The sequence below is a fragment of the Brassica napus genome, chromosome C9, assembly GCF_020379485.1.
Source record: "Brassica napus cultivar Da-Ae chromosome C9, Da-Ae, whole genome shotgun sequence".
In the NCBI taxonomy this organism is placed as follows: Eukaryota; Viridiplantae; Streptophyta; class Magnoliopsida; order Brassicales; family Brassicaceae; genus Brassica; species Brassica napus.
Genome location: NC_063452.1, coordinates 4,673,439 through 4,688,181, shown reverse-complemented (window position 1 = coordinate 4,688,181; position 14,743 = coordinate 4,673,439). Strand labels below are relative to the sequence as shown.

General features: G+C 36.9%; 1 protein-coding gene across 2 annotated transcripts; it reads left to right on the top strand.

The window, feature by feature from the left end:
* The first annotated feature begins 10,442 nt into the window (after nt 1–10,442).
* LOC106382207 (transcription factor MYB28-like) lies at nt 10,443–12,456 on the top strand. Of its 2 annotated transcripts, none has more exons than XM_048769782.1 (3): nt 10,443–10,938; nt 11,040–11,169; nt 11,379–12,456. In XM_048769782.1, exons 1-3 carry the CDS (start codon nt 10,806–10,808, stop codon nt 12,202–12,204), a joined length of 1,089 nt encoding a protein of 362 aa, XP_048625739.1. In that variant the 5' UTR covers nt 10,443–10,805; the 3' UTR covers nt 12,205–12,456. The 2 variants fall into 2 exon arrangements, with proteins under 2 accessions (XP_048625739.1, XP_048625740.1); XM_048769783.1 differs by having other exon boundaries at nt 10,443–10,963.
* Nucleotides 12,457–14,743: the final 2,287 nt, after the last annotated feature.

The following is a 14,743-nucleotide window of genomic DNA, read 5'->3' as shown; positions in this document are numbered from 1 at the left end:
AAAATAAAATAATAAAAATTATAAAAAAGTCAGAATTTGAAAATGTAGAATTCGAAAACTATATAAAAAATTATTTTATTTTTCTGTTTTATTATTTATTAAATAACTATTTATATTTTTATATATATAAATCAAGGGTATAAGAGCTTTTTTCCTTTTTAATGAAAAAATATGTGAGAAAATATCCCTTTAATAAAAGTAAACATAAATTGTGGTACCGAAAGAAAGGTAGAAGTGAAATTTATCCCTAAACCTTAAACCTAGACGTTATGGTATTTTTGATCGAATGTATTTTTGAAAAGTGATATCCAATTAAACGTATTTAAGAAATTTCTTTTTTCTTCTTATGTTTTATTTTAATCTAATTAATTCATTGACAAATGAATGATGAGCCAAACTTATTACAAACAATATTTTTAAATTAGATACATTCACGATGATACGATGTGATAGTCCAAGGTTGTCGTTTAGAAAATTGTAACTCAAACTTCTCATTTTGATATTAAAATGAAATTTATAATAGCCACTTGAAGTGATATTATAACATATACTTGATTACTTCAAATATTTGTTACTCACTTCCCTGCTAACATTAATAGATAAACAATATCAGCCTATATATGTATAAGTATAAGATTTGTCATTTGATTGTACATATATCTTGTTTGTTTCAGTGCAATACACAGAGTTTAAGTGTACCGTAACTTAGAATCCTTAATGAAGTTCCGATAATTGCAATTTTATAACGTTATTAATGAGGCCTAATTTTACGTCCGGATTCAGAATCAGTAGTAGCTTTGAGAACGAAACTATACTATTTGTCGTGAAGAAGTGTTTTTAATCACGATATAAAGGTAAACAAAAAGATCAACTTCTTGTGATGTGGTGCTTATAGTATAACAACAAAGAGTATATTCGTATTAACGAACAAGTAAATTGTCGAAAATGCTAGACGCATAACTGAGATAGTGAGTGGATAACAGGCAAATGAATCCCCAAAAGTCCAAGTATATAAAATAAGAAACGTCACTAAAAAAGTTAACAAAGAAAAAAAGAAATGTGAAACGAATCGTCTTGAGAAAATATAGTTAAGAATATGATTAAGCAACAGCAAAAAGTCACAAATTCAACAAGAGTTACGTGGTTTGTGAAAGGATTGCGATGAGTTTTAGTTAGCGAGATAAACTTATTATAAAATATAGAGGACATGTTGATGCCTCTTAAACGTTGAACGCTCAGATTTTATTTTTATTTTGCTTTTAAATATATATAATAGATGGATGCTTATATATAAGAGCCAATGAACAACATTCTTTTTTTTATTTTTTTTCTTTATATTTTTTTTTAAATTTAAATGTTTATTCTTATTTATCTGCATGATTACAACGTTTATTCTCAGATCATCAGATCCGCTTACAAAAAGAACTAAGAAAAAAGAAACTACTACATGTTAAAGTGGAGACGCCAGGTAGATAAGAAAGTGATTGTGGAGGGGAGATTCCTCTGTTCTCTAGACAAAATATTCGTTTTGGCACGAAGCAAACGTTGAATTTCCTGAATAAGAGAAGCTGACGGCCGAGATGACTGAGTATGCAATCTTGAGTTCCTTTCTTTCCAGATCATATAGAGAGAAGCTTGATAAGAGAGCTTTAAAATCATGTTGATATTATTGTCCTGAGTGGGAGCTTTAATCCATCTTAGAACATCCATGACCAGTGGAGGGGGTGAAAGATGGACAGCCGAGAAGAAGTACGAATACACCTCCTTGCTATAATCACAATCAGAGAAAATGTGCTGTCGAGATTCATCAGCAACACCACACAAGAGACAGGTAGGAGACACTGCCACACCCCAATTCCTCATCCTGTCCTTTGTGGATAATCTGTCTAGAGCCATCAACCAAGCAAGAAACGCATGCTTCAGAATCCTTCCTTTGAACCATATTGCCTTATGCCAGGTCACTTCCGGGAGCCTATCATATAGGTGGTTCCACATGAGAGAAGACGAGAAATCCGACACAGGAGCCCCATCACCAAGTTGCCATAAAAAACGGTCATCGTCTTCTGACGTAACTATTGCTTGATGATCAGGTAAGCAATTCTTTAGAAAGCAAATAACCGGGTTCCTTGATCTTGAAGTGCTCATCCACCAGTTGTTATTCACTATAGCATCACGAACCACCGGTTCCCCTGAAAGACCACTCAACCTCTGACCCATCTCACCCGTTAAGTGTAAGAGCGGTCCTAATGATGTCCAATTATCATGCCAGAAACTTGTGGAAATGCCTGAGCCAACCTCACAGACCACAAACGGTCGAGCTAATTGCCTAAGCTTACAAAGCGATTTCCAAACCCAACTCCCTGATCTAGTAGCGTCAAGGATCCAGAAATTATCAGCACCAATTAAATGTAATCGAGTCCACGAAACCCATAGAGAACCAGACGAGGCAAACAACAGCCAGATGAGCTTCAGTCCCATGATCCTGTTCCATGGGCTCAACCTCCTAAGGCCAAGGCCTCCTGATTTCGTGGAGGAGCATAATGCTTCCCAAGATACCTTAGCTCCTCTTGCTCCTGTTGGGACCCCCTTCCAAAGAAAACTATTGCACATTTGTTCCAGTGCCCTGAGACAACCATTTGGTAGAAGAAAGATAGAGGCCCAAAAAGATATAGTTGAGTAGATCACTGATTTCAACAGCTGCAGCCGACCCGCAAACGAGAGATGTTTAACTGTCCAAGAAGTAAACCAAGAATGAATCTTGTCCATCAGAGGCTGATAATCCTGTTTTCTCAGTTTCTTTGTCGTGAGTGGAACTCCTAGATAACGAATCGGAAATGAGCCCTGAGAGATACCATGAGAGGCTGCAGAGGCTCGGTTACGGACCCTATCACCACCATAAAAAAATACTGCTGTCTTGCTTCTATTAATACCCAACCCAGAGCAGTTGTTAAAATTATCCAAGATGGAGAGTAATCCTTGAAGCGATTGGTCTGTCCCATCAAAGAACAGCAGCACATCATCGGCAAAACTAATGTGAGTTATAAGAGGGGCATTACCTAGAGGATGAATACCAAACACATGATCCATAGCGCCTCTGTCTAGGAGCTTGGAGAGAATGTCCATTGCCATAACAAACAGTAGCGAAGAGATAGGATCACCTTGTCTCAATCCCTTTTTTCCTGGAAAACAATCCAATAACTCTCCATTGAACGCTATACTGAACGTTGTAGTGGTGATACATTCCTTAATCCAATCGATAAAGATCTCCGGAAGAGCAAACGCCTTAAGGATATTGAGCATGAAATCCCAGTTTAGATTGTCATAAGCCTACATTAAATCAATTTGAAGACAGCCCCGAGTCGTTGGACCCCTCTTGAGAAATCCAGTGACCAGCTCAGATGCTAGAAGGACATTTTTGCAGAGAAACCGGCCTTTGATAAACCCCACCTGGTTATGTTGAACAACTTTCGGCACAAAAATCTTGAGACGCTTCTTCAGCAATCTTGCAATAACCTTATATACTGTCAAACAACAAGAGACAGGTCTGAACTTAGAGAGCTCGTCTGCCCCAGTGACCTTGGGGATCAGAGCAACCGTTGTAGCATTGAACTTCCTGAGTAATCTCCCTGAGGTAAAGAACTCTTTGACTGCCTATGTAGCTTCATCTCCTACAATCTCCCAAGCATCCATAAAAAATCAGCTGGAAAACCATCGGGCCCTGGCGCCTTGCACTTAGGCATTTTAAATAACACAGCCTTGATCTCCTCCTCAGAAGGAATCCGAGTAGGCTCAGAAGCTACCGAGGTAGAGCACCGGAATTGATGGATATCACGGATCTCCTCCACTGTCATTGGGACTATGCCTATGCTTTCTGAACCCAACAAGTTTTTGAAATAAGCCACTGCCATTCCTTTAATCCGTTGCTGATTGTAGATTCTCAGACCTGTAGAATCCCTGATATATCGAATAGCATTCTAAGACTGATTAGCTAGAATAACACGGTGGAAGTACTTTGTATTAGAGTCTCCTTCTCGCAGCCATCGTATCCTCGACTTAAGCTTGAAGAAGTTTTCTTGAGCAGAGGCAAAAAATGCCCACGTATCCCTTGCAATAGATTCCTCCGTTACCAACACTTCTGTCGGGGTCGTCATTAACGAGAATTGAATTCTTTCCAAGTCTTCTAATGCAGTCTTTGTTCTCTGCTGGATGTTGCTGAACTTATCTATGTTCAACCTCTTGCAACATTCTTTTGCTTTCTTTAGCTACTGCCCTAGAGTAAAAAGTTTCGATCCAATTCCCACCGATTCACTCCACGCCAACCGGAGACTAGGGATGAAATTGGAATGAGTTGACACAAAGGAGGAGTATTTGAAGCTTTTCTTTCCTGGTAGAGTTACTGGAGTGAAGGATATCAAACATGGAGAGTGGTCTGAGTCGCCCGAAGGATCAAATGTTGCTAAGGACTCTGGAAACTGAAGATTCCAAGCCGGATTAACAACAGCTCGATCGAGTCCTCAAGATAGGGTCCTCCGGCCTACAGTTCGTCCAAATATAATAGGTGCCCCTGCAGCTGAGATCTGTGAGCTTGTTTGTATCCAAAAAGGACCTTAAATCCTCCATTCCTCGTAAAGGAGGAACATATGATTTGATCGAGTAATGCTCGCTGGTGTTCAAGATCTGGTTAAAGTCTCTTACCATCAATCAAGCAGAGATGTGAAGAGTAGAGGAAGAGTTAAGAACTGAAAGCTCCCGCCACAAATCCTTTCTCTGACTCTCAGTATTAAATCCATAAACAAATGCCACTGTAACTGAGATACCAGTAGCAGGATCAAACACTCCACACAAAATAAACTGAGCAGATTTCTTATATACAACGACTGAAATTGTCGGATCCCACACAATCCAGATCCTGCCCAACTCAGCAAACGAGTAATTATTTTACCATCTCCAACCAGGAAAGGTCGAAATTATTATACCTAGAGCGTTCTCCTCTAAGTCCCTCGTCTCCAAAATACTTCCAATGAGCGATCTGTTATTATTGATCCAGAATTTTACAAAAGATTGCCGAGTACTGTTATTAAACCCTCTTACATTCCAAGAAAAAATCTTCATATTTACAACAAAAGGTGGGAGAAGAGCTTAGAATCGACGAGGTCCCCCCCCCAAGGAATTGCCCCGGATAGAGGAAAACATCTGAGAAACAGCCTGCGATGGAGAAGACTGAGAAAACTTGGCCTCCAACCGCTTTAATTTTTTAGCCTTCTTTACCGCTGCAGGAGATGGCAAGAACGAAATTTCCTCTTCTTCTAACTCTACCCCAGCATCTTCTGATACAGACTTAGACTGTAAAGGCCCTGGAAGGGTAGGGAGATCATTAGGCGGTAACAACACCTCCTGGGACGAAGGGGCACATTGCTGAATACGAAGTTTCTTATTCCTGTCCAATCTATGAGTCAAAAATCTTAGAGTTGGTTTATCAGTGAAGGGAGGAAAGCCAGTAGTCCGAGATGGGTGCTTAGAGGCAGACGGACCCTCTTGAGAGACCAGACAATCTTCAGAGACCGGTTCCATCACTGGAGCTTGATATTTGTCCATCTGAACCTCTGGATTGTTAGACGCATAATCTTCTCGACTCGAGTCTGGCTCAATCTTACCCTTAGAGTTGGATCCCTCTGGAGTTATATTTGTATCCACTACTGTAACTTGTGTTGCTGCACTCGAGACCCTCGGAAGAACTTGATTGTTCTTGAAATTCTTCCGTTGAATCGGAATAGTACAATACTTGAGCATATGACCGAACTTGCCACAGTTGCAGCACTTCGGAGGGAGACGTGGGTATTCCACATTCACACGAACTGAATAACCTTGAGTGTCCCTAACAATGACTGCTAGAGGAGGAAGATTCTCCAGTTTGATTTCCACCTTCACCTTAGTATCTCCGAGGTGAAAGGGTTCCAGTCTAGAGTTTTCTGTATGTAACGGATCGCCAATACCGCTAGCGATGACGTTAATCCCGTCTAACGAATAGAGTTGAGGAGGTATGCTTTTTAGAATGGCCCACGTAGGCGCAGAGACCAAGTCTTGCATCTCGAGGGAAGCATCAGCCGACCAAGGAACCGCCGTCATTGCACAGTTATCGACCTGCTAATAACCAACTTCCAATACCCATTGACGGGTCGTCACTGATGGGATGTGAATCAAGCAGGCAGTCTGTGAAAGAGCATGAATCTAGATATTCCCATGTTTACCCCAAACTGGGTTAAGGTCATTATAGATCCTTGTCGGAGCTGGGCATCGACCGTGGAAATGAGCAATGATGTGGTCCTTCCACGATTGTAAAGCTTGGAGGACGACTGAGTCGGGAGCGATAACCACCGGAATTCCATCCACCTCTGACGAAGGAGAAGAAATTTTCCTGAGGTTCCTTAAGGAGTTTTTGAATCTCCGAGCATACTACAGAGCTTCTACTGGCGGAATCGACAGCGGTATTGAGGATTTCACTAACTGAGGCGATTGATTCGCAGGAGGGAACGAGTCTGATTCATCCGGCGGGTCTGGCGTGGGAGTTTCAGACATCTTTAACGGAACCAACATGGAAGGAGAAGAAGAAAAAAGGAGAGGGGAAGAAGTTCTCAATCAAAGGCGTAAGGCCGTCAACGGCGGAGCAAACTCTAGAATTCGCCCCTAAAGTCGCACTCCTAAAATGAGTTTTTTTTTTTCATTTTTTTTTTCTTTTTTGCTTTTTCTTTTCAATGAACAACATTCTGAAATGAGTTTTGAGTCTTAAGGTTGCATTGTTCATAGAGATCAGCAGATTCTTATTGAGGAATCTATATGTGATTAAGAGGCAGAAAACCATATTTGGAAACACATCGTCCTTGCATCAAATGGTTTTGTCCCAATGGACATTAAGATAACTACAAGGAAGTAGGAACCAAGACTGTCAGTGCAGAATTTCGTTGGACCATCGCCTTGAACGAGAACAGATCTTAGGGATATAATTTGGTAGACTATAGCCACGACTATGTGGAACTCATCATTTTAATATAGTCATTTGATTTAGGGTTCATTAATATTTCTACATTAAGATGTTCAGATTTTGAATCTAGAAAAATGATTTATTGAACAATTATGTATATTAACGGAAAAATATTACATAGAATCTTCAGTATAATGCAAGTAAAATCGGTTAGGCATGGACAATGCCGATCATGACTTTTAATGGGCTGGAAGCAAAAAAAAGGTTTGGGTTTATTTTAATGAAAAACAAAATTATGGTTGGTCATTGCTTGAACCTATCACCAAGTAATGGAAACAATGATCTTTCCACTAGAGCTAATGCAATTTAGTTGTAAAAAAGGTTGAAAACAATTATAATTTTTAAGGGCTGAAAACAGATGTTTCTTTGTTGGGATTTATGAAAATCGATGTTCAACTCTATATTGTTTGATTAGTACGATATTGTCCACTTTGGACCTCATACAAGTCCGCATGGATTTACTTTTGATTTTCTTCCCAAAAAACTTCCCAAGCCGGGACAGAATAGCCTAGTGGTAACACTAGAGTGAACTGGATCCCAAGGCACCTGGGTTCGAGTCCTCTGGGATTCCGGAGACCGCCCGTGACAAAAAAAAAAAAAAAAAAAAAAAAAAAAATAGAGTTGGACATCTCTTTATATATTAAATACTCCTTGTCTAATTCTCCAATGTGGAACTTAGTTTGATATCTCACATTCTCCCCCTCAAACTAAGGATCATATTCATCTCGTGTCCCACAACTGACTTTCAAGATCTTCTGACTTGTTCTCTGCCACATACCGCCCAATCCTAACTTGATGGATCATGTTCCTACTCAAAAGGTATTTTGGTCTTCTTGCAGATTTCTCGTCAACTTGGCTCTGATACCAATGTTGGGATTTATGAAATCCATGTCCAACTCTATATTGTTTGATTAGTACAATATTGTCTACTTTGGGCCTTATACAATCCCGCATGGATTTACTTTTGGTTTTTTTCCTAAAATGCTTCGTTTGATATTTCACATTCTTTACCTTCTCGTCAAAGCTGACACTAAATCTTCATGGATGATTTAGAATGGTGCAATCAAACATGAAATTTTATTAAAAAAATAGAATTATTGATTATATAGAATTTCAATGTAACGTTTTTCATAATAAATCAGTGTTTTGAAAAGAGAACCAAAGACTCCTCTCTTCTATGTTAGAATCCAAACTGGTCCAAACTCAATAGTAGGTATGAGTCTTTTTCGAAAGATATGGTTTGATTGGTGTACGCTTTTAGGTGAATAGTGAATCACGAGGGGAATCAAGAAACACGTATTGGCATGCTTGTGTGGTTTTCCAAATAAATATATGGTGTAATTACTATCGCCTGGAAACTCCTCATTTAGCCTAATGCCAAGAAGTGAAATAACGCGTGTCCAAAAAACTGCCGATGGCAGATGTAATTTTACATTATATACGTAAGACATTATATTAACCTATAAATTAGTGATGTAATTTTACGTTGTATACGTAGACATTATATTAACCTATAAATTAGTGTGAAAAAACATCTAATACAGCATATTAGGTAAAGTTACGTTGTAGTATGCTTAGTCAAAAGTTGGACAAATGCATGCAGGGTTGGTAGCAGCTTCAGTTCTGGGTACATTTCAATGAAACATTATAATGGATTTCCAAAAAATTTTAAAATAATTATATAAACATAGACCCACAAAATTATTAAAAACAATTTTATTAAAATTCTTAATAAATGCATATGCCGTCCAAAGTTTTAGGTAAGAAGAAAAACCGTATATGTCTGGTTGCATAGCTGAAAACATTGTCTAATATTCCAGTCACAAATTTAAGCCTTAGAAAACGACCATCAAGGTGGGTTTTAGCAGGTGAAGGTTACGTTGAGAACCCCAAGTGGCATACAGATAATCACTTTTTGAAATAAAAGAGACATATATAAAGAGAATCAGGTAAACAAGAAGCTATACTTGTTTGTTTAAGAAATGAAATTATAAGAGAAGGGAAATGGGAATATGCGTGAGGTGGTAAGAGACGAACAATAATAGAGCAATGACAAGAGTGGCAAACAAATAGGACCTACGTCGAAAATAACACGTGATGTTACAATATCCTTTCAATTCTCAATAATCAACAATAATGTCATCAAATTATTTCTAAAACAGTAATGTCTCTATTGTTACAAAAAGCAATAACTCTTAAAAAATATTACTAAGATTTGATATTTAAAAATAATTATGTGTAATTATTTTTTTCTCTATTTATAGACTTCATATTTAGCTTATCAAATCTCATAACATTTTGTTTTATCATTTTTAGGTTTTCTATAAGTTGTTATGTAATTTATGTTTGTTTGTGTTATTAAAAATATTATAACTCTTTATTATATTTTAGTTTAAGATAAATTTATAAAATATTTGTCTAAATTAAATTATATTAAATTAAATAAATTATATTATATTATATTAAATAAATCAAATAATATTAATATTATAATGATAAGAAACTTAATAGATATCTTACCATTGGAGCTAACAAATTTAGTATAGTTTCTTAACTTAACTTTTACTTAACTTAATACTCCATCCGTTTCATTAAGATAGAAATTTTATAAAAAAAAAAAATTGTTTCACAAAGATTGACTTTTATGTTTCCTATACAAAAATTGCAAATTTCAATAAATTTAATTGAATTTATGGAAAAACTATTGGTTAAAAAGCATTGAAATTTGATATTTAAAAAAAACAATGCATGATTCATGTGTTTTCTTAATATGTGTGAAACCACCAAAATATTTATCTTTATGAAACGGAGAGAGTAATATTATACTCCCTATGTTTCTAAATAAGTGTGATTTTGACATTTTTCATACAGATTAAGAAAGTGATTGAAATGTATTTAAGTCGTCATTAGTTATGCCTATTTAACTAATAGTATTTGAGATAAATAAAATTATTTATAAAATCAATGCAGATTGCAATTAGTTTTCAATTAAAATAAGTATAATTTGCAGTGACACTTCGTATCTAACTACTAAAGTTGCTCGTATCTAACTTTAGAGTTCTATACTAAGAATTACATTTTATTTTAATGTCACTGAACCGAATCCAGTTTGTTTTGTCCTATGATAACAAATATGCAAGAATCTAATACATTTAGGTGATATAAATGTTGTATATTTCTTTTAATACCAAATTGTAATTTCTTAACCAAAATACATTAAAACTAATATGTATACCAAGATATAGTAATATATATTATCAATTTGCAAAAATTCTTCTTGTTAAAAATAACTATGAGCTAGCTTTAACAACTTGATCAATTTAAATAATCAATAATATACCAAAATATCTATTATAACATCCTGACTCCTGAGTATGTACGTGTATATATATAGAGGGTTGTAGCTCTTAAGTTCACCACCATCACAGTTCACGCCTCTTACTCCATGAGCTTCTCTATTCTCATCCTAGTGTTATAATCTTGCAAACACATATAGAAAGCAAGATTTGGAGTGTACGAGAAAAACATGAAAACACCTAGAAGCTCTGTGGGTAAGACCCAAGAGCGTTTCTCGATTAGTTTCATATACAGATGCATCAGAGTTCTCATCAACCGATCTACTTCTTTCTTATCTTATTAGAAAAAAAAAAATCCTATCAAAATTTACTTTCCTGCAAGTATATTTTTCTTTACATTTTCATTTTCTTGAGTGTTATTTGAGTGAAGTTATATTAAAATATTGTAATAGAGTTCATATATATCGAAAATGTCAAGAAAGCCATGTTGTGTCGGAGAAGGGCTGAAGAAAGGGGCATGGACCACCGAGGAAGATAAGAAACTCATCTCTTACATCCATGAACATGGAGAAGGAGGCTGGCGCGACATTCCTCAAAAAGCTGGTTAATATCTATTATATATATTTTGGTAAATTTTTAAAACATATATGTTTGTTTGGTATTTGATGTATGAAAGTTTTATATTGAATGTGGTGTTTTACTAGGATTGAAAAGGTGTGGAAAGAGTTGTAGACTGCGATGGACTAACTACCTAAAACCTGAAATCAAAAGAGGCGAGTTTAGTTCAGAGGAGGAACAGATTATCATCATGCTTCATGCTTCTCGTGGAAACAAGTAAGTATATATGTGTGTATGGGTCCTCCAATGATTATCATTCTGATTTTGTTTCTTTTCCATGTATTTGACAATTCTCTGATGCAAAATATGTGTTGGATTAGCAATTTTTGACTAAAAATTGCAATAGCACACATCATTTTAGTTTCAAAATAAATTTTATTAACTTTGGTCTTCCATCTTATCTCTTTCACTATTCTGGTCTTTAGGTGGTCGGTCATAGCGAGACATTTACCTAGAAGAACAGACAATGAGATCAAGAACTACTGGAACACACATCTCAAGAAACGTTTGATCGAACAGGGTACTGATCCCGTGACTCACAAGCCACTAGCTTCTAATACAAACCCTACTGTACCTGAGAATTTGCATTCCCTAGATGCATCTAGTTCCGACAAGCAATACTCCCGGTCAAGCTCAATGCCTTCCATGTCTTGTACTCCTTCCTCCGGTTTCAACACGGTTTTCGAGAATACCAGCAAAGATGGGACACCAGTTCGTGAGGACGATTCCTTGAGTCGCAAGAAACGTTTGAAGAAATCAAGTTCTACATCAAGGCTTTTGAACAAAGTTGCGGCTAAGGCCACTTCCATGAAAGAAGCTTTGTCTGCTTCCATGGAAGGTAGCTTGAATGCTAATACAAGCTTTTCCAATGGCTACTCTGAGCAGATTCTCAATGAAGATGATAGTTCTAATGCATCCCTCATAAACACTCTCGCCGAGTTCGATCCCTTCCTCCAAACAACGTTTTACCCTGAGAATGAAATGAATACTACTTCTGATCTCGATATAGATCAGGACTACTTCTCACATTTTCTCGAAAATTTCGGCAGAGATGATGACCACAATGAGGAGCACTACATGAATCATAACTATGGTCATGATCTTCTTATGTCCGATGTGTCCCAAGAAGTCTCATCAACTAGCGTTGATGATCAAGACAATACTAATGAGGGTTGGTCAAATTATCTTCTTGACCATGCTGATTTTATACATGACATGGATTCTGATTCCCTCGGAAAGCATCTCATATGAATCTTCATGCCCAAGCAGAAAGGTTTCAAACTTTTGAAACTTGTCAGAACAAGAAGTTATGTATGTATTCTATTATATGGATTGTTTAGTACATGTCCAAGATCATGGTTGTTAGTCCCAAGTTTAGGGTTTGTATAATATACAATAAGGGACGTTATCTTATAAAACGAGGGTTTCTCTGATATTGAGAATCATGCATGCTAACCTCGCGGACACGATGTTTTTATAATAAAGCTTGTTTTGTTATTTCAATGTAACAATCATTATAGTCTTCTTTTTTCCGTTAAGTTTAAGTCCATTATAATCATCAATCATACTCTTTTGTGGTTTTCATCATGCATGATCTTCTTTACGATTCAACCATAGTGTTTCGAACTTTATACGGCATGAAGGTGGTGGAATCTTTCGTTGGATTCGAACCGACCACAACTTTCTTTCTTTCTAGTACTATTGTAGAATAAATAAATAAAAAATCAAAATAATGATTGAGAAAACTCCAACGAAAAAGACGTTCCAAGTAAAGTGTGTCTGTGTGGTCCATAAACAATTTCGATGGAGTAGAACTGTAACCAGACAACTTTTGTCTTAAAACAAAGTGGAATCTTTGATAGTCATGCAAAAAAAATTGATAATAGTATAAAGAGATATCAAAGTATTTATGTGCCAAAATGGAAGACTACCATTACCGCACAATGCTAATACATACTTTTCAGCTCCTCATGTCAATATTATAGCTGTCAAATGGTCCGTCCATGGTCCAAATGGTCATGACCAGTTGGACCATTTCAGTTTTGCGCACTAGTGGGTGGTCCATATTGGACAATGGTCCAAACAAATGTCCAAGACCAATAAAAACCATGTCCAAATGGGTATGTCCATGGACACCCAATAAAATTTATAATTATTTTTTAATTATTAGTTTAGATCTTATTTCTAAAATTTTGAAATTATGTTTACTTTCCAAAATTAAAAAAATATTTTTTTTGTCAAAAACTATAAAACTATGTTTTCCTTTCAAAATCGAAAAATTTCATTTTTCCGTCGAAACCAAGAAATTGCGTTTTCCCGCCAAAACCGAGAAATTACGCATTCCCACCGAAACCGAGAAATAGTGTTTTCCCGCCAAAACCGAGAAATTGCGTTTTCCCGCCAAAACCGAGAAATTGCGTTTTCCCGCCAAAACCGAAATTGAATTTTTCCGCCAAAACCGAGAAATTATGTTTTCCCACCGAAACCGAGAAATTGTGTTTTCCCACTGAAACCGAGAAATTGCGTTTTCCCGCCAAAACCGAGAAATTGTGTTTTCCCACTGAAACCGAGAAATTGCATTTCCCGCCAAAACCGAGAAATTGCGTTTTCCTGCCAAAACTGAGAAATTGCACTTTCCCGCCAAAACCGAGAAATTGTGTTTTTCCGCCAAAACCGAGAAATTGTGTTTTCCTGCCAAAATCGAGAAATTGTTTTTTCCCGCTAAAACCGAGAAATAGCGTTTTCACACCAAAACCGAAAAATTGTGTTTTCCCGCCAAAACCGAAAATTGAATTTTCCGCCAAAACCGAGAAATTATGTTTTCCCACCGAAACCGAGAAATTGTGTTTTCCCACTGAAACCGAGAAATTATGTTTTCCCACTGAAACCGAGAAATTGCGTTTTCCCGCCAAAACCGAGAAATTGTGTTTTCCCGCCAAAACCGAGAAATTGCATTTTCCCGCCAAAACCGAGAAATTGCATTTTCCTGCCGAAACTGAGAAATTGCATTTTCCCGCCAAAACCGAGAAATTGTGTTTTCCCACTGAAACCGAGAAATTGCGTTTTCCCGCCAAAACCGAGAAATTGTGTTTTTCCACTGAAACCGGGAAATTGCATTTTCCCGTCAAAACCGAGAAATTGCGTTTTCCCGCCAAAACCGAGAAATTGCATTTTCCCGCCAAAACCGAGAAATTGCATTTTCCTGCCGAAACTGAGAAATTGCATTTTCCCGCCAAAACCGAGAAATTGTGTTTTCCCACTAAAACCGAGAAATTGTGTTTTCCCGCCAAAACCGAGAAATTGTGTTTTCCCACTGAAACCGGGAAATTGCATTTTCCCGCCAAAACCGAAAAATTGTGTTTTCCTGCCAAAACTGAGAAATTGCATTTTCCCGCCAAAACCGAGAAATTGCGTTTTTCCGCCAAAACCGAGAAATTGCGTTTTCCCGCCAAAACCGAGAAATTGTGTTTTTCCGCCAAAATCGAGAAATTGTGTTTTCCCGCTAAAACCGAGAAATGGCGTTTTCACGCCAAAACCAAAAAATTGCGTTTTTCCGCCAAAACCGAGAATTTGCATTTTCCCGCCAAATTAATGAAATACATTTTTCCGTCAAAATTGTGAAATTATGTTTTCCGTCAAAATCGTGAATTTTTTATTTTAACGATAAAACTATTGTTTTGGGTTAAATTCTAAAGTTGTGTTTTCTTTTGTTAAACTCATAAAAACATGTTTTAGGAAGCCCATGGACACCCATTGTCCATTTGGTCTTCGCCCAATTGGACCATGTACC